This window comes from Argiope bruennichi, chromosome 7 (assembly GCF_947563725.1).
Source record: "Argiope bruennichi chromosome 7, qqArgBrue1.1, whole genome shotgun sequence".
In the NCBI taxonomy this organism is placed as follows: domain Eukaryota; kingdom Metazoa; phylum Arthropoda; class Arachnida; order Araneae; family Araneidae; genus Argiope; species Argiope bruennichi.
In genome coordinates this window covers 83146718-83174313 of record NC_079157.1, presented here as the reverse complement: position 1 = coordinate 83174313, position 27596 = coordinate 83146718, and the positions used below count along the sequence as shown (strand labels likewise).

Genomic DNA, 27596 nt, shown 5'->3' with positions numbered 1-27596 from the left:
ATATTCTTTTAGTCACAATTAATATAATAAGTTCAGATATTTTAATTTGACATTAAAACTCATGATTCCTAGATGGCTGCCTGCTCTTTAACTCTAATTTCAAAAGAAATAAAAATAATAAAACTTTGTCCGATCCTCTGATCTCAATAGTTCAAGTGTTTTTGCCTATTAATTTCAGCACACAAATACACCAAACCAATTAAAATGCTCTAAATTTATTGTGCAAGTATAAATTAAAAGTTTCTATGTTGTGTTAAAATATAGTTCATTATAGTTGGAAGTCATGATTAAATTTAAATGCTCTCTGTCCCATAATAGTTGCAAGTGAATGTTTAAATGGGAATTATTGGTAATAGCAACTGCAAGTTATGTTGCAGCGCAACAGTTCGAAGCTATTAATAAAAATCAATATTCCATGACATCTGGAATTTGTTTCGACATATATTTCTATTTTTAGCTCAACTAATTATTATGAATTATAGCTATTTTTCTAATTTCGTCTATTGATAGAATTTAATTGTTTTATTTCCTTTGAATATTAGCCTATCATAAAAAAAGAGAGATTTCAAGCAAAGATCAAGTTGCGATTGTCCAATTCTTCACGAATCAAAAGAAAAACGAAAAGTTTCAGACATGTGAAATGACTCCAATTGTAAAATAATTTAATTGCGGCAGAATGATCATATGAAGAAGAAAAGAATTAGAAAGAAAAACTCCGAAGTTAAGAGATCCTTCCTATAAATCTAAAATCTAGTATGAAATTATTAAAAAATCGAGAAACTGTATGAACACTAAAAATAAATATTACAATAAATGTTTTAAATTTATTGTTTAGTTTAAACTTTTTTTAATAACAAATATTGCGTTCTATTTTACCTATTTCTTTTGCTACTATTTAAATAGCAAACGAAATTGCATTCTATTTTATCTATTATTGATATCTATTCCTAATGATAATGTTAATTACTATGAAAAGAAAAGAGGCAGTATTATTCATTTGGTTGGAGAGCAATTGGCTGCTGAAAGTGGTTTTTTAAAGTTTCAGACATATAACTAAGGAAGAATTTTTCGAAAAACGTTGAAAAATAATTCTATTTTTGAATATTTGTATAAAAAGAATTGGAAGAATACATCTAAGAAATCAAATTATACCAATTAAGTGACATTTTTTTTTCCAGAAAATTGAGAAAAAGGGCTCATTTTGTCTAAAAAAGAGTGTGGGGAAAGGCAACGACCAGCATTGATATGAGAAATATTTTTATTAAGATTAAGGGACAAAGGACAAAACATTACTAACATAGAACACATAAAGATACGTGAGCGTTAGCTGTACGTCTTACAGACTCACTACCCAACACTCGTCTCCCAATAATGGCGGGAAAACATCACGTGATTAATGACGTGGCGCAACATGGTCAATATGGCGCCATACAGGAGAAGAGATCTGTTAACAGTTCCCACAAGAGGTATAAAGTAAAAATCTTCTGGTTTACAGGTTAATCATATGATTTACTTAAAAGTTTGTTGATAGCTTAAGAAATATATTATCTAGTTCCTGAGCTTAAGAAATATATTATCTAGTTCCTGAAATAAAAAAACAAGCTGTATTTCTATCCATTCTTTAAATACTGGGGTTCAACGGATAAATAAGGCGAAATTTTCAATTTTTTTTTACACATTGTGAAGCAATAAAACAATTATAAAATATTTCGAAATGAAAAGATTATTTATTCCCTAATTTAGGAACTGCAGATATTGAGAAATTATTATACCAAATTAGAATTAAAAAAAATATGCTTTTAGATTTTAATTTATGAGTTTTTTCTTAAGAAAACTATCAAAGTTAAAAATTTGAGAAAATAACATCTAAAATGTGAAATAGCATTGAAATGTATATAAATGCGAATAAAGTAATCAGTGCAACGTTCCAAGAAATAAACCTAGAACCAAAATACCGAAAACTTTATAAAGAAACCTGTTTACACATTAAGAACATTAAATTAAAAAATAAATTACAATTTCTCAAAAAATTGATTTCGCAACGTAGTCACCTATCTTTAAAAACAAATGAAATTAAAAACAATCAGTAAAATTGTTGCATTTTTTAAATACTTTTGCATTTTGTTTCATTCTGCCTATCGTGATTATGATCTATTACTTCTTTCGTTTCCAGTGTGGTGCTCAGAAGACGAAGAGAGGTTGGTTCGCGACCTGTTTCGGGACTACAACAAGCTCATCCGTCCCGTGGAGGCGATGAATCAGACGGTGATCGTAGAGTTCGGACTCTCCTTCATCCAGCTCATCAACGTTGTGAGTACTCCTTTCTCTCCCTCTTCTTTATTAAAGCGACTAAATATACAGAATAAGTTGTCTGTTTTTATGAAATATAAGAATGTAGTAAATGTATTTACTTTCATTGTAAGAATTTTGAATATTGAATTGTTTTTTGTTTAGATTTTATTTTTAAATTAACTGATAGACCCGGCATTTCTGATGATTCAAATAGGTTCATAGCTAATAATTTGAAAGTAAAAAATTTCGAAAATAGAAATTTGTATAAGAAATAGTAGCAGTCCAGCAAATTTCGTACTTCAAAAATTTTTTTAAGCTAAGTATTTTTTTTTCATAGAAATTTTATGTAGATTGTTCATTAAGAATGAGCGTAAATTAATAAAAAATAATTATTGCTACTTAACCTTCAAATATTGATGTTTTTTCTCAAATTGCGTGATATGTATTTGAACCATCTTTTTTCTTCGTTCTTTAAACACATGTTGAAAGTCATTTTTTAAATACGCCCTTTACAATCCCCTCCTCAGCTTTTCCCACTGCACTTAATAATTGAAAAAAAAACTTATTGAGGAGGTGTTTTTTTAAATTCATGAAAAAAAAATCGCTTACTGCTAAATCAGGGTTATAAAGACGAAATGCGAGTGATGTTATCTCGGAAATTAGAAAGCAAAAATTCATGCTACTTGCAGTTTCTCTGTGACTAATGTGTAATTAGTAACCAATGAAATGCTCTAATAAACCTGTTGAAGTAATTCGAAAATATTCCTTAACTACCACGACTGCTGTGTTGATACTTACTTCTGTTAGAGAGGCAGTTGGGTCAGTTTCCCTTTGAAATCGGCTATCATTGTTCTTTAAACATCTTCTAACTGTGCTTTTAGGAAGGACAGACGTTCCATAAATCTCCTGTAGCATCATATAGCCGTCACAATATTTAAAAGCAAATACAAAATTTATTTGTAACATATCTTATCCATTTTTTTTAGAAGACGAAAGTGGAACAATATGTATTTGGGTCTGCTGCCGACACCATAGTAATGATATCGTAACTATTAAACCATTTACCCTTCATTTATCTCGCCACAGACGTGATATTAATTAAATTTTTCTTGAATTATTTTAATTACTCAAAAATTTACGATCATTCCTCCTTGAAAGGTCCTTTTTGTTATATCTTTAATACTTTCGATATTCTGCTGCACTTATTTAGAAGAATCGGTTAAAATAATATCTTATCAATATGGGTATAGGCTGTAGTGACTTTGAAGATAAAATCAGAAAAAAACAAGACTAAAATTCTACTGCTTCAGTTGAGTTCAGTAGGATTATCCTAAACTTCACCTCTTCAGGGAGGTGAGTTTGATTGCTAGATGAAACCAGTTGAAGTGGTCTACCCAAACTTTCTTGCATACTCTTTAATAAACTTGTCATGCCAGAGAATGCCTTACGTGGCATTGGCATATAATAGTTACGAAATACTAACTTTTGGAGTAGATTTAACATTTTTACTGAATACACCGAGTCATCCTTGGCGAGTTATTTGGCGATTATTCTTAGGCATACGTTAATAGTATCAAAAAATCGAATTTGTGTTTCATGCATTTTCTTCTCAAACGATTGAAACAAAAACTTATAGTCACAAAACCACATACCGAATTTGATATATTTAAATCATTACTTTTTTTTTAGTTACTGCGTTTTACATATTTCTGAAAGTACTAACCGACAGACGATCAACCTCTTTTTGGATATGGCTCAAAATTTGACAGGTGTCTATACTGTGGTTGTTAGATCTGTGTACCAAAGTTTATCTCTCTGGCTTTCTTCGTTTTTGTAATTATTGCGTTAACTTATATTCGAATAGCCAGACTTCCTTTGAACAGATTTTACTTAAAATTTGATAGAAATCTGCAAATTTGGTAAAAAAATCACATACCAAATTTCAAACATCCAGTTTAAAGCATTTTTGATTTATCTGTATCACAAACAGACAGACACACATTTTCCAAAAATGAATTTTTCGAACTTGAGGAGATCGGAAATGTGGAGATTCGTCAAAATCTCTAGTTCAAATTTCTTTCTTTCTTTTTTTTTTTTTTTTGATGATTACTATACTTTTTCTATACTAAGTATATAAAAAAGTAAAAAGTGATGCGAAATGAGGTTCTTTTTGAGAGATCCTATTGACAGATAGACATATTACGAAAAATGTATTTTTCGAAATCAGTAAGGTCTAAAACGGGAAAATCAGCCAATATCTCGAATTCAATTTTTTTGGCAATTGCAATATTTTCTCTTTATATACTTAGTTAACAAGAAAATAAAAAGAAAAACAATTCTGATATGAGGTAACATCTCTTATATTTACATAATCGATTGCTTGCATGACGCTGCAATCGTATTTCTCTTTCAGTTACAAAACTACCTTCTTTGCACTTTTCTTCATTAGTTGATAAGCCGTAAATCTGTGCCCCTGACAATAAAACCAATAATCGTTATCGTATTTGTCGCAGTAAACAAGTCGTTAAGGAAGGCACTATCGGTTCGTTAAGGAACTAGCGGAAAGATTAGGCGAATGCGCCGCTTCTCTAAGGACATTATTACTCCATGTTATGTCCTTAATCTACACTATGCGTTTGTATAAATTGAGTCACGTTTTTATGTAGCGATTATCCACCGTTATTCATACCCTCGAATAATCGAGGCTATTTGTACACTAATTGGAATTTATCTGGTTTTGTCTGAGCTCTACTTCTATTCTCATCAGACATTCTATCCAACTGTAAGCCTGTCATTATTTGTAGATTATGCATTTGTTGAATTAATCACATGATAGTTGTACTTCTAATTTACAAATAAATTTGTCTTAGTTACTAACCAGCAATAGTGGTGTTTTATCGATTATTTCATAGATTGTGATAATGCGATGTAATTTATGTTAAACTTCGTAAATAGAAAAAGGAGGAAAGTTCGTAGTTTGGACTACTTTTCTTCGATTTATTTCTATTAAAACTTGATACTGTTTGTTAATTTTCTGTCAAGACCATATACTAAATTTCATACGTCTAGCTTGCATTTTTGAGAGTAACTGATCTGTTGTGTTGTGAAAATAATAACTTAACCCTTTCTAGGGCAGTGGGAAGTATGCTTCCCACCAAATTTATTAATCTTTGTATGAAATTATGTAGGTTGGCATAAGTTCTGACACATTTTTTTTCGTAAGTCAGAAACTTAGATGCTTTAGTTCTTTATTTTACACAAAATGATGTGTCTTGATTTGATACTTAATTATTAATGAACCAAATCAATTCATTAATCAAATTAAATTTATCTAATAAGCTAAATGAATCCCTTTTCTTATTCTAATTTCAAGTTTAAAAATATTTTAACATAATATGACTAGAAAAAAATGGCCCTTTAAAGGGTTAAAAGAGTGGTAATAACTTAAAAGAGCGAGAGTGGTCTCCAGGAAATGTTTGCGCATACTCTGTAATAAATTTATTTATATATTATTAACCGTACATACTGGTGAACAACAGTTACGAAAAAAGAGCATATTAGAGTGTGATGCTTGGCAGTTTCTTTGGCGATGAATCGCTGGGATACTGTTAATACAAAAGCCCCAGAAAACCAGATGTATATTACGGAGTTTTTTTCTTTTTTTTTTTTTTCTGACAGAGTGAAACTAAAGTTTGGTAGAAAACTGCGTGTGTAAACCCAAAATCAAGTACCAAATTTCTTACATCTGAGACTTGGCGTTTTTCAATTATTGCGCTAACATGCACGGGAAAGGGCAGACCAAAAGAGGTCCACTTCTAAATGGAATTGGTTTCAAATTTGTTACATATCTATATTTTATATGCTAAATTTTATCATCTATCTAGTTCACCTCATTTTGTAGCTATCTAGTTATATTCGGACAGGTAGAGAGATATACTTCCTCAGTGTAGACCGAAATCAATAAATTTGGAATAGAGACGGTATACCGAATTTCAGCAATCTAGATCGAAGGGGTTTTGAGTTAACGTTTCACAGGCAGATAGACATACATTATTGGAAAAAAATGTACCTAGCGGTCTCAAAGGAGATCCGAAACATGGAAATTCGTTATCACTTCGAGTTCGAATTTGTTTTATGATTTTAATACTTTTTCTTTTTTATATTTCATAAACGAGAAAGTAAAAAGAAAACAAAAGATTAAGATTAAAATTACTATGTGCTTTTTACATTTATAAATTGTTATCAAATTTCTGACTAAATTTGCCCATTCTTCCAGTATTGGGATACAATGATTTAAAAACGGAACAAACTAGGTGAATGAAATTTTGCTTATGGTTTTATAATGAAATATTTAGATATATTTTGAACTTTGAACCAACTTGGTCGTCTGGCTGAATGTCAGTTAATGTTTCATGTAAACGTGTTAACCCAAAACTAAAAGAAATTATTTATATAGATGATATTTAATAAGTATTTTGACATAAAAACTGTATATTTGTATCAAATGTTTGACCCAGTGGATCAACATATGGATCAAAATGCATACTCGGTACTTCATGTATGACAAGTCATATCACTGACTCTCCCACCCTCCCGAAGGTACACGGATAAAGAATACTGAATGACCGAACCGCCGCAACAGCAACACTGGCGGGAACTATGGTTGAATCCTAAAGGCCGTCACCGGCCACGGTACAACCTTTCCCGAAGGAAGTACGTCTCGTTATCGATGGGAGAAGCCAGATCCCCCACCTATTTATGTACCCACCAGGGTGGCGAGATCCAACCATCACATCGGAAGCATCTCATCCTCATTTCGAGGGGCCCCCTGCCGGGGTTTGATGTACGACAAGACAAAAATCTTCCTTTTTGTAGCTGTACGAAATAATTTAAGTAAACCCACCCTCTTTGGTTTCTTTTTAATGAACTTAATGACAGGGCAAATGATTTAATTTTAACTAACTGATTCTTTTTATGACTTTCTAAATAATTTATACATAAAATTTCTGGAATAAAAATGCATTTCATTTTAAAAACTTTTCACTGATACAGACAAGTTATCCATGTGATATCACTATTAGTTCACAAAATTGAGAAGCGGAAACTTGTCCAAGCAAATGTCAGTGAACTGATGCTACAAACTTTAAAGTCATTCACTTCATTGCTAGGATCATTAAGCAACTCGCAGATTTCACTTTATTTGATGACTTTGCTGGAAACAATCTTTCTAAGATTCAATTTCACGCTCTACTTTTCGACTGAAAAATCAACGAATTCATATAAACAAAGCTCCCAAAACATATATAACTCTTTAAAAACATGACTAGGTTTAGGTTTCCTTAAATATAAATGATTTTTAAAGTACACAAGAGAAACAAACGATTTATAGAGTTTTTCATTCTAAACGTTTATTTAAACTTTTTTGTTCTAAATACAGATCATATATCATAAGATCATAAGCTTAGGAAAACATTTTCTGTTGGATCAATTCAACACAGTTCAATAAACTGAGACCAATGCGTCATTTTCGGTTCTTTCCAGTGAATGCACAAGACTCGCGGTTTCTTCTGTTTCTGTACATTTTTTGAAATGTAATACTAACTTGAGATTTGTGGTTAACTGATTCTTAGAATTAAAGTATTTCTATTTAAAATATTTCAAAATCCTTCTTTTTTAAAAAAAAACACTCCAAAATGTCAGTGGTATATATTTCGGAGCATAAAAGTAAGAATAATGCAAAATAATTTTAATAAGCAAAAACGGTTTTTCAAGAAATTTAATAAAAACAATTTAAAAAATATATTTACTGCTAATGTATTTTTACTGAAAACTAAAACCCCCAAAAATAGAATTTTTTAAGATTTTCTTTTTTATTTTGGAATTGAATTAATAAGCATATTTTGAACTGTGGTACTAAATTGAAGTTTGTAGTTAAGGGAATTAAAGTGTTTCTGTTAAAAATATTCTACTGAGAAATCTCAGGGATCAATAGTTTTAACAAGCAAAAATATTTCTTTTAAAAACACAATTTTATTAGTGTGTTACAAAGATTTTGCTATTTTAATTAGTTAATATTTAATATTTGAATTTATAATTTGTTGTTATAAATTTTGTGAAAATCAATTTTTTTTCCAAATTAATAACTAGATGGCAGCACATTTATGAAATGAAACTTTAATTAAATGAATTGGCTAACTTATAATTTAGTCTAAAAATATTAAAATGATATTTGTCATCGAGAAGGCAAAAATGCCAAATTTCTAATCTCTTATGCCTCAAGAAATGAATGAAAATTAATTATACAATTCCATCTTTAATAAGAAACAAGTCAAAGTAAATACGGATGCTTAAAAACACGTCTTTATTATTGCCTTAAAAAAGTATTTTTATTTATTCTTTTACAATTTAGTTTTCACATTATATAATTTTTAATAACTATTTAGGAGCCTTGAAAGAAATGTTTCCTCAAATTAAATAACAGACGGTATAACAGATAACTAAATTTTGGAAGTAGTACAGTAATGTATTGTCATTGAGCGCACACAACTATTCAGAATCTCAGAAACCTGATACTTGATGAAGTTAATGACAGTCGATTATAAAATTCTCTTTTTACAAGCTTGAAACTATTCAAGCTAAATAAAAAATGTGTAACAGAAGAAGACATGCAAATTGTACCTAATGTGACTGCCATATTTTATCGGTATTCAACTAAGATATTTTAATTCTTATCATTTCTTAAAATCACTCTTACTATGCGTGCACTTATCATTGTTTTAATTTTTATCATTAATCCGTAACATTTTTGAAATTCTAAATATGAATGCATATCATGGAAATTATAAAAAAAATAACCTAGCTATAACTGAGAGCAAAAGTTATGCTCCTTATTTGGTTTTCTGAATCTCGAAAATTGATCCACAGTAAAATTTTCTATGAACAAAAGTTTCTGAAATCAATCTCGGATTCCGGATCAGGCAGAATAGATAGACATTAGGTCAACGAACTGATAAGGGGGGGGAGAAGATTTAAAAAATGTTATTAATCTATTTGTCAAATAAATAAATTTGTGAGAAATACAAATCTTTTGAATTATAAAAGAAATTAAGACTACAGTGTACTTACACACTAAATCCTAAAAATCATTTATTAAAACAACATTTATATAAGCAACTATTTTGAATAGTAAAATACAGCATTATTTATTCGTTAATTGGTTCTGATACATTCCTTGACAAGTCTGTAAATTATTAAATTTTAATGTCATATTTGTTTTAAACATTATTTCTTTATAATAATTAATTTCAAAATAATTAAATTCTTATATTTATAAATAAGCAAATGGCTAATTAATATTATGGTTATTTTTTTAATTTTTCAAGAATTTTTTACTTGTTGTTTTAATGATATAAATATCAAAAACAAGTAAATAAAAGAATATGTATTTTCACCATGATGCAAAAAATAAACTAAAGTTAATTATTAACTAATAGATTAAATTAAAAATGTATCGACATGTGAAACTGAATTAACCAGGTATTAAAAGAGGGATTTCATTACGTGAATTGCTAAAGGCAGCAAAATATCCAATTCCACCATCGACCGATCTCCAATATCTCTCCGACCCGCCCAAAGACATACGGATAAAGAAAACGGAATGACCGGATCCCGCAACAGCAACACTGGCGGAAACTAAAGTTGAGTCCCAAGGGCCATCACCGGCCACGGTGCAACCCTTCCCGAAGGAAGTATGTCTCGTCATCGACGGGAGGAGAGAGATCCCCCACCTTTTTGTGTACCCTTCAGGGTGACGAGATCCAACCATCATACCGGAAGCATCTCATCCTCTTTTCGATGTGCCCTCCCGGGGGTCCATTGTTTGTAATAGATTTTATTTCGCTTTTTATTTTAGATAGGAGCGATAAGTTATTCTTTATTATATTGAACTAAAGGAGTGTTACATATTTCAATCGCAATCCAATCATGCATCTTAAAATAGATCTTTTGCTCACGTACTATTAGTATATTACTTCGGTACATGACACTCTGCTCCGTCTAAGAAAAAAACGTGAAACACCTTTCATTATATAATTTAAAATTCAATTTCTATTTAAATATAATTTATTTATTGAGTTTTATATTGTGTATATTACCCTTAAAAGTTTTTTTTAAATAAATGTTTCGTATAAACTTTAAAATGATTTCTGACAATTACCATGTTTAATTGTTCATTTTTCTCTTTTGTAGAATGAAAAAAATCAAATTATGACGTCCAATGTTTGGCTTCAATTGGTAAGTGCATTTTACGTTTACAAGTTTTAAAACTGTATTTTTAAAAATATATGCCTGCATTTTCAAAACTCATAATGTAATATTTATGAAAACTGTCGAATAAAATTATCGATCGAGTGAACGACTGATGAATGTAATCAATTTAAAGGCGTTATTGATTGATTATTCGAACGTTCGTTGCTCGAATATGTTCAGTTTTAATCTCAAAAGTGGATTTGTAGTTCCTTTTGTTAGTGTGTCAAGATAATTTTACTAAATATGAGTAATAAAACGGATGACTGTGTAAAAATTAAGATTTTCTAATTTTTCCAGCAATATATTAATTGATACAAATTAACATAAAATATTATTTTTTAATTCATTTGGAATATTTTTCAAACTGGAAATATATGTTTTTTTTAACGATTTAGAAATAAATTGTTGGACCACAATTAGAATAAATATTTTGTATTAGGAAAAAGTATTGTATTTCGTAGTAGGCACCTTTGACTCTTTCACTGGGATAGGGGTTAAATTTGATTTCAGTTAAATCGTTTATATTTGATGACCATGTTTTGTCATGAACCTTGTCATACATGAAAAGATCTTAATTTAATTGTTTTTGACATTTTCTGTTCATTGTGCACATGAACCTTTCTAATTCATATTAACTCCATGAAATCATAGCGATCTTAAAGATTCTAATGTCCGGTTCATCTAACTTTCGCGGTATTTTAGCTACACATTTTTATTCGTCTTTTAAACTACGCAGATATTAAGCTCAATATTTCTTCTTAACGTTTCAACATCGGAAGAAATCGCGTGATTAAATGTAGGATTGAAAAATGATAATGGCTTGAATTTTAGGACAATAATGTAATCGACTTCTAAAAATGAGGCAAAAAAAATATCTTAAAAAATTTGCTAAAATTTAGTAAAAACTCCCATTTTGTCAAATTTTGAAACGGTGTAAAATTTATCTTTAGAAGTATTATTTGTGTAAGTTATCGCAGGAAAACATCAAAATTTCTCTTAATTTCTAATTAATTAAAATTACAAAAGAAGGAAGGGAATTTAGAAGGAACTTTTCAAAATTACAATGATACGTGCAAAATTTGATGGCTGTAAGGCAGATGGTCTGGCCTCTAGCGGCTTGACACACACACACACACACACACACACACACACACACACACACACACACACACACACACACACACACACACACACACACACGCACGCGCGCGCGCACATTCTTTGATGCTAGATATAGAGATAACTTCTTCAGTAAAAGAGTCATTCTATTAAGCATCATAGATCAGTCTCCAGTCATAAATAATCAGTATTTTCACGTTGTTAAAAAAGTTGGAATAATTAATAAGAATTGAGAAGTCTTACAGTAAATTTTATGGATATTTTATATGTAAAATATTTATATTTCTTAAAAAATTTGGAAAGCAGATTTTAAAAAAAAAAATCAAATTTTTCCAAATAAAAAGAAATATTTTTTAAAACTTTACATTTTATGTCAGAAGAAAATAAAAGGAATATAAGATAAAAATGCATAGCATTAAACTATAAAACACAAATATTTTTTCACAAAGAATAAGAATATAAGGAATAAAGTAAAAACTTAAAAGAAGAAATGTGATGCTTTGCATCTTGTATTAAATATGATTAATGAATAAAACGTAATGTTAACCTGTACTTAAAATCAAAAATAAAACACTTGACTTATTAAGACTTGAGTAAACTTCATTGAATTCCCTGTTTGAATTACGTTTTTGAAGTACCTTGAATGAGATTTTGATCATAATATCACGTACTTGTTTCAAATATTAAAGAATTATAAAAGAAAATCATTTCTTTCAAGAATGTGAATTAAATGAAGTTTGCGACAGAAGAGTTTCTAAAATTAAAAAAGGAAAATCTTCTCTCTTATACGTATACATAGAGAACAAATATATTTTCGTGATGAATAGTATCATTTAAATGAAAACTTTTCCTAGACTTTGTGGCAAGAGTTTCTAAAATGTATGCTGATTTGGCACACACTGGATTTGTGTGGACTATACATCCTTATATTGCTGTGATGTGGAAGTTTGGTGAAATGATGATATTAACATTCTGAGTCACAAGTGTAAAATATATTAATACTTTAATGTAAATACTTTTTAACAATTTAACATTCTCCCTGAACATCTTTATATGATATTCTACTCAAATATAAGTTAGGTGATGAGGAGATTTGAAGATTGTTGAGGAAATTCACGCTCTGGTGTCGTTTTCGACACCGGATCTTGATTCAAACTTGTGAGGTCCAATCTCAAAATATAAATTATGAAATTTTATAAAGGAGCGTCAGCATAATTAAAATAAAAAGATTCTAATTAAAATTTCATCAATGTTTTTTAGAATTTGTGCGTATTTATTTAGTTTTATTTAAGGCTATAGACATCGTTAAACTGGTTTTGAGCTTCACATGAACTTGTTATTTAAAGGAATAGAAAGCTGTTTCTTAGTTAAAGAGTCAAATTATTTATGACACTTTAAAAAAAATGTATATCTGTGTATTTTTTAACATCGTTAAAATTAGCACTATATATAGTCTCATGAAAGTTTAAGGTGTAAGTTCACACTAGAAGATTTTTTTTTTAAATTTTAACTTTAAAAATCCATTTTTTTCACAGTAGGTTATTAATATATGTTTAAACTCATTTCAGTGAGAAAAAACCATATTACACTAATAATTAATTAATTAAATAATATTTAATGGGCTAATTAGCATATTTTTTGAAAGATGATATCTTAAATTCTAATTTGTACAGACACACAATTGTAGCTGGAAATGATGCCTAATATTAGTCTTCATGTTGTCTGCCTCAAACAAGTTATAAAAATATATAGTTTTTTTTAAACAATTTTTTCATTAACAATAAATAGCAAAAAGCGAGATTTTTTAAATGTAATTTTAACTTTTAAATAGCTATTAAAAATTTATTTCTATAAATATATCTATGATTGAGGCACAAAGAATCCGCTATTTCATACAGATTATTTTGATATATAAATAATTGTATTTGGTTCATTTCTTGTTGAGTAATGATTGTTTGAAGGAAACAACATAGTGGAAAAATATCATTCTTCATAAAATGAGTTTAAAAAAAACGGTAACTAGAGTTTTTAATGAAAGCACCTCAAGAAAAATAATTATAACCCGAGAAATATTTCGAATATTGACAACGTTTTGGTATCGTTTGAAAGCTAAAGGATCAGAGAACATTATTAAGCAATAAAAAATATTCGATATTTTGAACGATTTTTGAAGTTTCAAGTGTGTACATACACCTTAAAATATTCTTTCCTATGTTTTTGCGGATTAAAAGTAGAAAGCTAAAACATTTTTCGTTCTATAATCGCCTATCTTTGTACGTCTCAAAGCCAAAAACAAACAAAAGACATTTTCGCTGGTTAAAATACTTATAAGTAAATTATAATCATTTTAACAAGCTTCTTAGGCTTATTAATGCTTAGAACTAAAGGCTTGTAAAATATAATGAAGGTGCCATAGCATGGAATAAAGGGTCAAGCGCATTAATAGTGTGTCCTAAAGGGAAACATTCTGATTACGTTCTCTGTAACGCTTGCTATGTGACTTTGATGTCTTATCGATTGATGTCATCGCATCAAAAGATTTTTTTCGGATGTGTACTAATTTTAGTTTTCTTTCCAGACCTGGATGGACTATCAGTTGGTGTGGGATCCTGCGGATTATGGTGGAATCAACGTCTTGCGACTACCCCCAGACAAAGTCTGGAAACCAGACATAGTCCTATTCAACAAGTAAGCGAGTATTTTGAATGGTCATCCCATACATTGTTTTTATCCGAGAATCATTACTATCTTAAATTTTCTTTTGATTTTTCTAAAAATTAAATTGTTTTGGAAATATATGGAGAAAACGTTAGTTGGACTTTTATCAACTGTTCAAGGAATTTCAAGAAGTCCGTCTGTTTGTATTTCAAAATAACAAGGTTTGTTTTCTTCGTGTTTTGTTGAACTGAAACGGTAACTGCTATAGATCTACAAAAATTCGCAGAGAACGTCTTAAGGACATCGATTGTAGCCTGAAGCTTTATCCTCCTTTTTTACAAGAGCAAATATGAAAGGAAGCTGGAAGAGGGAATTCCTACTACGTCCAGTGGCAGATTTAGGTACTAGGCAGTTGCCTAGTAGACCTAGTTGGAAATTCGTTATGAATCGTTTTATTTTTCATCCAATAAGAACATAGAACGATTCGGTTTTTTCAAGTCTATATTGTTAAACTATAATTTTTAAAGAGTTTCGACAAGATTCTAGATTAATATAAACAACTGAAGTCGTTGATAAAAATTAATTTTGTATAAAAGCAAATGTAGCATAAGTACCAAATATAACTCAAATAAATTTATAAAAGCAAATTCGAAAATTATAAAAGTTTTTCATTAAGAATTTTAATTTTTTTTATAATGTTAGATAAAAACAATTGATATTATAAAAAGTCCATTTTTCTTCTATTCTATATTTTATTTAACTTTTCTTATCGAAGCAATCATTGAAAATGTACTACCCCGAACATTCTAATTTTTGTATATAATGAAGCCTAGTTAGCACTTATTTTCCTAGTACAGTGAAGAAAAATAAAGACCTCTTGTCTCTGGCTCATTAGGCCCAAAATTTAAAAGGAATCTACAATTTTAGTACAAAAAGTAAACATGGATAAGATTTCTCGTTTTGTGTTTGTAATATTGTTGAGTCATCATATCTATACACATACGAGCAGATTTAAAAACAATAAATCCGTCCATAGATTTATTCGGAAACTAGATACATGTAATAATATCTCTTAATTTAATTTAAATCTTAGTTAATTTCCTAATTTTTAATTTTAATTTAGCCCATTTTAATTTCATTCTATTAAAATGTTCACTTTTTTTCCGTGGTAATATGTTCAAATACATGAAAATGTACGTTTTAAAGGTCGATAGGTCTGAAATTACCGGTTCTTATACGAAGCCCGAATAGTTGATTGAGATGGTGGTTCCTTTCTTATTGTGACCGAAATTTCCATTGCGTTTGGGAATCGGATTTTGCCTCAATGAATCTGGCTACACACTGAGTCTTCTGATATGGTGTCCACATTTCTCGTCAAATATACTTCATTTGGAAAATAAAACACTTTATAAGCTATCTTGTCCCATGTAGAAAATTATTTGTTGCTATCTGTTATAGTTTCAAAGTTATTAAAGCCTAAATTTTTAAAGGTAATTTGAGGATATCTTTTACTTCTACCTTACAAATACGTTCAACGAGGGCATTTTTACTTTATTGTATACATAGTCTAGAGAAAGTATAGTAATCGTCAAAAAATTTGAACTCAAGATTTTAAAGAATCTCCACGTTTAAAGACCTTCTTGAGTTCGAAAAACACATTTTTGGAAAATGTCTGTACTGTGACAAAGATAACTCATAAGCGCTTTGAGTTTAATGCCTGAAATTTGATATATGGTTTTTCTACCAAATTTGCTGATTTCTATCAAATTTTGAGTAAAACCTGCTCAGAATTTGGTTATCTAGCTGTTCGAAATAAATAAACAAGATAATTACAAAACGAAAAGAACAATATAGATAAAATTAAGCACACAGATTCGACATCTATAGTGTGGACATTTTTCAAATTTTGAGCCAAATCCAACTTTGGGTTGATTGTCTGTCCGTCTGTACTTTTAGAAACATGCAAATGCGATAATTCAAAAACGCTATAATTTAAATATAGCAAATTTGATGAAGTATTTTGTGGCTGCAAGTGTACTTTTGTGACAAATTTTTGTTTCAATCGATTGAGAAAAAAGAGTCTAAAACACAAATTCGGTACTATTAAGCATGCCAAGGATGAATCGCCAAATAACTCGCCAAGGATCATACGATAGATTCAGTAAAAATGTTCAATTTACACCAAAAGTTAACATTACGTAACTATGCATGCCATTGCCATATAAGGCGTTCTCTGGCATGAACAAGTTTATCTGAGAGTATATGAGGAAGTTTTGCTGAGACTAATCCCGTTGGTTAATTAAAGGATTATTCAGTTAAATGAGTGTTCGAATATTTCCTTCAACAATTGTCTATTCAAACTAATTTGGTTCCAAAAGGCTTTATTTAGAAACTCCCAGCAAGTCGTCTATCCCTTTGATAGCCCGATTCCACATGATAGACTGTATTTAAAATAATCATATCTCAAAGACTACTATTCAACAACGGGCCAACATATAGGACATGCATTAATGCTGAGTGAAATTAGCAGGATGTTCTATTAAGAGGTTCTTGTGAGCGAAGCGTGCATGACGCAGTCACTGACAGTGAAAATGGCATGAGGCTTCCGCATAACATCCTGCGAACTGACACGACGGTGCCGGAAATGCATTGTTCGTCTTTGCATTCTATCCTGTCTGCCAATTCGAATTTTCTCTCGTCTGTCGTTTGCACTTTGCATACGCAAATGAATCGGTGTTCCTATCGAATCGACTCATAACGGCGACTGTAACGGTTAGGTCAGCAGTGTCAGATGGATAGATACTGTCCTTCTGATTTGTAAATCATTTGATGTTTGACTGTAACATGGAGGTTGACCGGTTATATCTATAAAACGCTGTAAGTGAAAATGAGGTGAGTGTGATATGGTGGTACATACTATTCTTTAGGATCGAAGGTTCTTGCATTCGAGACCGGATAACACTTGGAGTTGATATGCCTTAAACCTCAGTTTATTAAATTCCTTATCTCCATTAATTTCTATAAATTTCTTCTCTGTCGTTTCCTCTTAATAATTAATCCCACCAGCAAATTAATTATCGCATATTCGCTTTATTATAATCATTTTTCCTATTAAAATTTACTAATCGCCTTCTCCGACCAGATGTTCAACCATTATATTAACCCTTTAAAGGGCCATTTTTTTCTAGTCATATTATGTTAAAATATTTTTAGGATTGAAATTAGAATAAGAAAAGGGATTTATTTAGCTTATTAGATAAATTTAATTTGATTAATTAATTAATTTGGCTAATTAACAAATCAAGATGCATCATTTTGTGTGAGATAAAGAACTGAAGCATCTAAGTTTCTGTCTTTCTAAAAAAATGTGTCAGAACTTATGCCAACCTACATAATTTCATACAAAGATTGATAAATTTGGTGGGAAGCATACTTCTTGCTGCCTTAGAAAGGGTTAATAGAATAAATAGTGTCAGCCAATTTTAATTTACGACCAATTTTAATTTAATCAAACCAAATGAAAAAAACAACTATGTTAATTTATACTTTCACAGTAAACATAAAGCATGCTCAAAGGTTTAACATTTTTTCAAACTGGTAATATTAGGTAGCGAAATCGGTCCGTTTGTTGAAGTTAGTGGCTGTGTCAAGATTTCTTTTCTGAAATTTTTCTGTTGTTGTTGTTGCTTCTAATGGCACGTGTCATAGACAAGCCCGGTGACGAAGTCAACGATTTTAAGCCGAGATAGCGTCTTCTGTTTTCAGTAGCACAATCTAGGGCCAAGAGTACGTCTTAGCACAAATCGTAATTTAGATCTGAATCAGAGAAAATAGCCTCTGAATCTGTACACCCAGTGGTATTCATCTCAACATGGAGGACTTTGTGACCACAACAGATTTATACGTGCACCAGCCACCAGACACTAGGAGAGTCTTCGGTAGGTGGGCTCGAACTCACAACCCAAGGGATGCGAATCCAACGCCCTACCAACTAGGTTCGACCAGATATTTTTCTAAATTAGATCATTGATAGTATATCTAAAAGTCATGAGTATCATATCTTTCAAATGAAATAAATTGGGACTGCTTTCAAATGAGATTGATTAGGAGAGGAAGAAACAGTTGCAGATTTTTTCCCCATAGAAAATGTGCAGTGAAAATTTTCTTTTGAATTTTCGCTCGAAAATAGGTTGTGGTGGGAGGTAAACGATCATTGATGCCTACATGGGAATCATAAACTTTATATGAAGAAATAAAATGGGATTGGTTAATCAAATCCCACAATTTGATTGGGATTGGACACACAAATTTCTCGCAAACTCTCTAATAAAGATGTTATCACACCACATAAAATTGTGGAGGTTGAACAAGGTCGTGAAAGCTCGATTTTCATGTTTAGAGCCCACACATGAACACTGCGTACTTTGTAATACGGTAAAGGAATCTAGTACTTGTGACATGCATGACACTGGCGTAAAATAGTTACGGGATATCAATTTTTTGGCGTAAATCTGGCATTTTTACTGAACTGAGTGCGCGATCTTTGAGGATTAATCACTGACATGGGACTTATACACAATTGCTAGAAAATCAAATATGCATTTTGGACCCCTTATCCCCCTCCCAAACGATATCAAAATTTGACAAAAAACTGCAATTATAGTTACAAGATCACCTATCAAACTGCATTTATTTAAATCATTGTGTTTTTGAGTTGTTGCATTTAGATGCATGTAAAAGGACAGACGGACCATCAATCAGATCATTAACCCCTTGATAGATTTGCCTCCAAATTTGATACGAATAGACATTTCAGATGCCAATTTTCTATATTTAACTGTATAGATTTCGTAGAAATCGTTTTTGAACAATCAGAGAGATTTCCTCTCTCTGATTGCAATCCATTCAAAATTTAACCGAGGTTTATAAATTTGTTGTAAAGGTAGCATACTAAATTTCATTTACCTAACTCATTTTTTTTTCGAAATATATTCACAGATAGAAATAAGTATTCCTAAAAATGTGTTTTCAGAGTCCGGGAAGGTCTGAAACGCAAAGGTTCGTCAAAATTTCGAGTTTGAATTTTTTGGCAACTGCAATGCTTTCTCTTTACATAACTCATATATGAGAAATATTTTTCAAAAAAGGGAGAAAGTTGACTATTGTTTAGGGCTCGGAGACTAGTTATTTTATTCCATTGCTGGAATGCATGTATAATATATATATATACTGTTGGTCTCCGTCCTATTTAGAAATTCTTGTTTGCTCGCTTGCATGTGTAATTATAATTATTTTTTTAGCTCTGCTGCTTATTTCATGAAAAAATTGTAAATATATATTTATAAATATTGAAAAAACATAAAGGAATTAATAATAAGAAGAATAAAAATTGTGATCGCATTATATCCACAACCATTGCTAGATTGAGGACTAAACACTTCAGGGAAAGGAAAATATCTTCCGATGGCCATCGAATCTACAGAAGTTGTCCTCACTGCATTGATACTGAAATCTCCCCCGATCATATCTTTGATTGTCCAGCCATTTTGGCGAAGCTCTTCATGATCCATCTCGATTCACCGCATCAACTCCTCTACTCTACTGAGGTTATTGATGTGGCCAAAGCCGTTTTAGACACTTTTGGACAGATCTAATCCTATTGCACTATTGGACAAGACAACAACAAAAACAATAATAAAAATAATAATAACTAATGCGCTTTTTTTGAATTAATAATTACAACAAAGCAAATGACCTTTAAAATGGCATTATTCATTCATAGTCTAATATTCGATTAATGCTAAAAAACCTATAACAGAGCCATTAGCACTGAATGATTAAGAGAGTTGCAAGATTTTCGCTTTGGCAAAGAGAACCACAATACCTTTGCAAACTTTAAGAAGACAGAGATATTGAGAAACCTATAAATGTTTTTTGTCTTTTCAAAATTGCCTGAACTGTTACAATTTTAATTTGAAATAAGAAAAGTTGTGTTACCCTCCATTATTTTACATCTTCATGTATTTCTGAGTAAAGAAATGGTGCGTTTAGAAGCGGACAAAAAAAAATTTCATCACTGCTTTTCTAAAATTTAACTGCAATTATTTCATATTATAAAGAAACATAAAAAAGAAATAAACTAAAAAAATTCAACATTTTATTAAAAGCTTACCTTATAAGCAATTCTTTTAATATCGCGACTAATAAAAAATTAAATATATATATGTCGGCGCGCAATTGAGCAGACTTTCTGACTCAGATGCAAAAATGCTTTAAGGGGGAGAAAATGGGAATCTCGGAGAAATTTTATACAAGTTTTAATTATAATTTTATTTAATTAAACATTGGAAAATTTCGGTAATTATTTTGAGAATTTTATACTACAAAAATAATCTTTATAACATCCTAAAATTTAAAAAAATCTCCTTGCAAATAAATAATTAATAGCCTTCCTATTGTTTCTCTAATTTTAACATTTTAAAAAAGTCTCCATTCTAGCAATACTTTTCTTTGTTGCAATGAAATTAGAATCATTTCAATGTTTTTGCAAATATGTAATTGCTTATTTCTTTTCCATTGTTGAAAGTTAAAAATTGAGATTCTGCAAGTAATCTGGTAATTAATTTAGCTTTTTTCATTTCATCATATTTTAGTCAAATTTGTAAACAAAACCTGCAACATAATAAGTATGCTACAAAATATATTTAATAAGTTGAGTAATTAAGGCCGTTAATTCTTTTATTTATGTTTCAACTTATATGATATTGGACATAAAAAGCGCAGCACTATTTCAATGCTGGAATTAACTGCAAAATGTCACGAAATGTTTATATTTTTTTTCTCTCGTTACTGTTAGCCACTTAGTGACTATGTGATGATTTACTAACAAGTTGACAACAAAAACAAAGGTTCGAAAAAATACAAGAATTTTGGATCTATATTAGGAACAGAGAACCAAGGATTCTTCTGGAAAATTCCATAGCTTTTCAGACAATTTATGTAAATTTGAGAATCTTTAACGATCCTGCAGTCCTTTATATAGACTGTCACTGCATTGTAATCTGATGTATCTAGTACTATTGTGCAGTTATTGTTGTTTAATTAACAATTTACTGTTTGCATGTGTGTTACTGGTTTCTGTTAGTGTAGTTCTTCTGTACGTTTAAGCTGCGTTTTGCAGTGTTTTTTTGGGGAGGGGGCGGGGATAAAATATAGTTATCTGTTATTGAGCTTGTTACTGTACCCGTAGGAAGAATAATACATAGCAATTTGAACAGCATTTCATGAGGGCGTAACAATAAATAAAGCACAAAATTTTGTACAAAATGATAATAATAAACACAATATAAAATAGAAATTGAAGATTTACCAATTTATTACTTCTTAGCATAACTGCTATTTATGTTGATATATTTGTTCCAACGTCGAATCAGTTTAAAAATTCCTGCCTCATAAACATCGCCTGTCTGTTCGTGCCAAACTGCAAGTATTCGGTTGGGAAGTTTAGGAGCTACTACCATGCAGTCTGGAACTTGACACTCTCAAATGAGATTTAGATCCAGGAGGAAATTTGTCGTAAATCAAAAGATTGGTTCTGACTTTGATCTCATATGTGCCAAAGGAGTTTTATGAGACCGGAATTTCCCAAGAGATCCGGGCTGGCACAAAAGCCGCAACATTAATATACTGTATTTATTACTATTATTATACATAAAATTAAGTGTGTTAACTATTTATATCTTCTTGTATGCGAGTTACAAAATTTGGCTGAGAAGATACAGTAGAATTGGATGATGGGAGCAATTATTTCACTTGGCATGGTTATATTGGGAAAATTTATGTACAGAATAAATCCAAGGCTTTTAAAAATAACAAGATTAAAATATTAGAACTTGAAATGGAAAAATATTTTTGAAGAGAAGCATGAATATTGAATTACTCATCAGATATTTGATTGCAATAAACCAATATCAATATTCTCTCGAACAAGCTGATCGTCAAAAGCGGTTAATACAAAATATTAACAGATTTATGCCTTATTTTTTAACAATGGGAGACAAAATAAAATATCAACTATTTAAAAGAAACAATGAAAATGATTAAAACTTTATTCTAACATTGAAAAATATTGATATTGATTCGGAATTATATTAAAGAATAAATTTTGAAATTTATCAAAATCAGGCAAAAAAAGTGCTTGATTACAGAACTCGATGTGGTGCCGGTGTCCTGGCCTAGGGGTAGCGCATCTGTACCGTGATCTGAGCTTTCCGGGTTGGAGCAGGATTGTTCTTTACCCTGTGTTCTATTTGTAAGATTTATGAAACAGCCCCCTCCCCCCTATAAAAAGGGGTTGTGCATGCGGGTGTGTGAGTGTCATCTTCATATGATTTGGAAGACTTCTGCCCACGGGTGCTCAGGGGCCTTTACCCTCAGAAGCTACGGCACAAACTCGGCTTAAACCGCTGATTTCGTCAGAGGACTTGCACAAATGCCATAAGAAGCAACAACTCGATGTGGTAGGGTTGACAATTTTGCGAATTTTAAAATGGAACGAAATAATTTTTGTGTGTAATTGTTTTCGAATTTTTTTTCATTGGTATGACACTGGGGCACTCTTAACTTCTAAATTTAAATTTTGAAGAACACTTTCACCCCCACCCACCCTGCATACATTATTATTGATAGATATCCTTATTAACATAAGATACTGTACGATATTGTTCTATATTCTGCATATTGGCCAATCGTGAAGATATGATAAAAATGTTCGACATTTTGTGCTAAAAAGAACGATACAATATCGCATAAAATGATGGAAATAAATTGGCAGAAACTTGATTTTCAATTTTAAAAAAAGGATATATTACATTTTAGTAGCCGCTGTTCCATGAAAATAGTATTTTTAACAATATGTAAGTAATATTTTAATACTTATGCACGTATTAAAAAAGAAATAACTCATACTTCATAGAGAAAAATTATAAAATCCATTTTTTTATATTTCTCTCTCTTTATGTATGTATTTCGGAAAAAGAGCATCTTTTGCGTTTTTTGCATCTCTCTCAAATGAGTTACGTGAGGTCTCTGTAAGCTTCCCTTCTATTCTCCGACGATTTCCCTCTAGGGAGTGTATTTCTCTGACTCACACTTTTTATCTTCAGATTTCATTAAAGCTTAACCTCCATTAAAAGGTCAGGTACCTGCTGTTTCTTCTCAGAATGGCCGCTTTTAGTCTAGACGAGACCACTCATTTCCTTTGACCTTTGTCCACAACCTAATTGCCGCGAAACACAGCATTTATGTGCTATTCTTTGGAGACCAGTTGTCTCCGGAAATTGAGAGACAGTATACCTAGGTTTGAACATGCAATTCTATAAAACCATGCAAACGTTTCAATATCCTGAATACAATATTTTAACTTTTCTTGATTCTGAATTGTTGTGTTCACTGAAATATTAATATAATAGAATAGAGATGAGTTCAGTTATGTAATTAGAAATTAAATACAGTTTTATGTAAGTGGCTTAATATTTTAACTATATTCAATTCATTATGTAAAAGTTTTTGCCGTGTGCGATATGAGGGAAAAGTGCCAAATTTCGTTTATCTAAACATTTTTAATGTACTAATTTATTAATTGTAAATATAAATTTTTTAATAATTTAATTATTTTCAAAACATGTTTTTGAAAAATACTCTTTACAGCAGGCAAAAAGTTGCGGAAAATACTATTAATCTCATTAAATAATGATATCCTACTTTGAATCACCATTTTCTTTAAGCACAATCAAAGCAAGAATGTTTTAGAATCTAAAATTCAAGGTAAGCACATGATGTATGAACCCAGCCTATCACCGCAAGACGTACAATAACTCCATGATGTCGTTTTGAATATCATCAATATTATGAAATATATCAATATTATGAAAACATCGTAAAGTTTGTTGGGCATTTTTTTTAGTAGGGGCACGAATAAGATTTTATACAATGTGTCATATCTTTTTCTTCCTTTATTTCTTAGCATATAACACAAAATCATATAATTAAAGATGATTTTTAAAAATCTAAGATTCGATGTCTGAAATTCATTGATTATTTTTTTACATTTTTTAGCTTACCATGTTCCATTCCAATTTAACGATGAGGATTAAAATTAATTTCTGAACTACATACTTCTAGGTTTATTCATTTACAATTTATATAAAGAAATGTTTGTACTCCAGTTTGAGATACTTTTGAATAATAAGGTAGTTGAAAACAGTTTAAAACTAATGAATTAAAAAAAATTCTTCATTTAATTGATATGCATGCATTCGCCTCCAATATTTCGATTGGTCAGGAATTATCAACTGCTGCATAAAACTGACACATCTTCAGTCTATCAGTCATGAGCTCAGTTTTTTCACTGGACGTGACATGCCATCTGTCGGCATTGTTGGAAATATCTAATAAAATTAGACAATACCAAAATATATTATTCGGTCTTCTTCGTATTAGCTTTCCAAATAGTTAACTGTCTTAATTTATTTCATTTTACTTATCTATTTACATTTTTTAAAGATTCTCTCGAACATTTCTCTACCTTTCTCTAGTCAAAATATTTCTACATCCGGTTTCTTTCATAATAAATAATGGAAGTTTGGGGATATTCTCGAGTCAATTTTTGATGGAATTAATTACAATATTTCTCAGGCTAAATTAAGAAAAAAATTATCAAATTTTCTTCCTTATTATCTGAAAATCGTATAAAATTTTACAGACAGATAAACTCAATTATTTTGTTATTTATTAGAAGTGCTTACTGTAAAAAAAAAAAAAAAGAGAAAAAATCGGATTTCAGACTAACAGGACAAAACTGGTCTCCAATATATTCCACAAAATGGAAAGGCATGGTAAGCAAACAATCACATACCAGACTATCAAGAGTCAAAGCAAAAACATTTTTAATATTACACGATATTGGAAAACAGCCAAAGTATTGGAAATTATTATTTATAGCATGGGATATATAAACTCGGAAAGCAGTGAAAGATTTCTTAGAACAACTGAAACTTTATCGATAACCATAAATTTAGTGCTGTTTTGAAGGTGCAAGTTGAGCAAACATTGAAAACAAGTAGTTGGGGATGATCAAACATGGCAAATTATTCCTTTTCGCCATCATCCTGTTTAGCACCAAACGATTTTGACTTTTTCAGGAAGCGTTGAAGGCCAAACGATGTTATGAAAAGGGACTTCAGTAACTATATAAATATTCTACGACTATTGATATATAAAATATATGCTAATTTTTTTTTGTGTATTTTATATATGCGTGCAGCTGGAGTCGGCAGATTTAAGCGTTTGATTTCAAGTTTCTTTAAACAATTGAAAGGGTTTTGTGAATGGGCTTTTACTTGCACAATACTTTTAATTGAATGCACAATTATAAAAGTTTCCTTAAAGGCGGATGTAATAAAAATTTTTGATAAAATTTGCACAAAAATAAAACAATTTGAGAATGATATAAAGCTTATTTTTTATGATATATTTATATATATGCAGGGGCACAAATGATTTTGAGTACACCTTACTTTTACTTGATAAATCATATTTTCATCATAAATAACACATTACCGAGAAGTGCAAACGTTTTTCTTTTTGCACATAACAAATGATTTAGTTTAAAGTAAAAATAAAAAAACAAGCAACGAAAAACTTTTAAATTGAAAAGTTTCAGATACCATTTAAATAAAAATGTGCAAATTTTTGCCTAAAAAAATTGAGAATACACCAATGAATTTTTTATAATATCTCGCCTACAAAGAAAGTATCAATATTTAGTTGCATGTCCTTTGGTTTTTATAATGGCCTTTAAACGTCGTTGCACCAATTTGACCAATTTTTGATGATATCTGAAGATATTTTATCCCGTTATTCTTGCAACACTTGTTTTAAATGTTTTTTTTCTAATTTTGTATTTTTGGATCACTGTTTAGAGTGTGGTCCACAGACTTTCGATGACATTCATGTCGGGGTACTGTGGTAGTGTATGTAACTGCTGTTTACAATGAAAAAGACACCACATTTTGACATTACGTGCATTCTGTTTGGGGTCGTTGACCTGCTGAAAAAGGAAATTTCAATCTAAACCAAATTTACTTTTCTTTAGATTGCTGCGAATTATATCCAAGTAAACCATATGGTTTATAATGTCATCCAGAAGAACTAAATTCCTACTCCAGATGAAACCATACAACACCAAATCATGACGGGGTCACCACCATGTTTAACTGTTGGATGTAAATTTTTTGGATCCAAAACAGTATTAGGCTTTCTCCATACGGAGCTACGGCTGTCACTGCCAAAAATGTTGAATTTATTTTTATCATTAAATATAACTTTCTTCCAAAAGTTATTGGTCTTCAATTGATGAGTTTTTCCTACTCCAAACGCTTTTTTCTGATTTTGCAAGCTGATGACCGGTTTCTTTCTAACAATTCGACTTCTATAGTCAGCTTGTCTAATTACATTTCACACAGTTTCGGTACTTACGCTTCTGCCTATAATTTCAGAAGTTTCTTCAGCAAGTTTGACTGCACTTACTTTAAGATCAATCTTGATTTCTTTCAAAATTTTCTTATTTGCAACATGACTCAGAATACCTTTCTTTCCTCTTCCATATTTATTTTCAATCAATCCATCATTTAAAAAAATTTCAATCATTTTCTGGACACAAGTGTGTCTTCCATCAACAATTTCAGCTATTTCAATAGGATTTTTCTTTTTAAAATAATATTAATACGAATTTTCTTACATCAATACTAGTTTGTCTTCGAGGAGCCATTTTCCAATTTAAAGTTGTGCTTTAAGTTCATCTAATGAACTTAACCATACAAAATAGATCGCTAAAAAGGTTTAAGATAAGATTACGCAAAATTAGATTAAAGTAACTGTCATGTAGAAAATAATACGGATAGTTAAAAAGGTGCGAACAATTTCCGAATCCTCATTTTTTAACCAAAAATCCGCATATGTTTACGTAAATTGCTTCTGAAACTTTTCAGTTTAGGAGTTTTTTGTTGATTGCTCTTCTCAGACATGTGTAAATAAAAACATGTAAACACATAAATAAAAACATGTTTACTCTTCTCAGTAATGTGTTATTTATTATGCGTTACTTGATCAGATATATGAAGTAAAAGTAAGGTGTACTCTCAATTGTTTGAGCCACTGTA

At 30.4% G+C, this 27596-nt stretch overlaps 1 protein-coding gene across 1 annotated transcript in view; it reads left to right on the top strand.

The window, feature by feature from the left end:
• LOC129976125 (acetylcholine receptor subunit beta-like 1) overlaps positions 1-27596 on the top strand; it is a 238979-nt gene that overhangs the window by 183259 nt on the left and 28124 nt on the right. The window contains exons 2-4 of the mRNA XM_056089525.1: positions 2174-2310; positions 10540-10584; positions 14297-14406. Of these exons, the coding sequence (XP_055945500.1) occupies positions 2174-2310; positions 10540-10584; positions 14297-14406 (292 nt within the window). The remainder of the gene's footprint in view (positions 1-2173; positions 2311-10539; positions 10585-14296; positions 14407-27596) is intronic.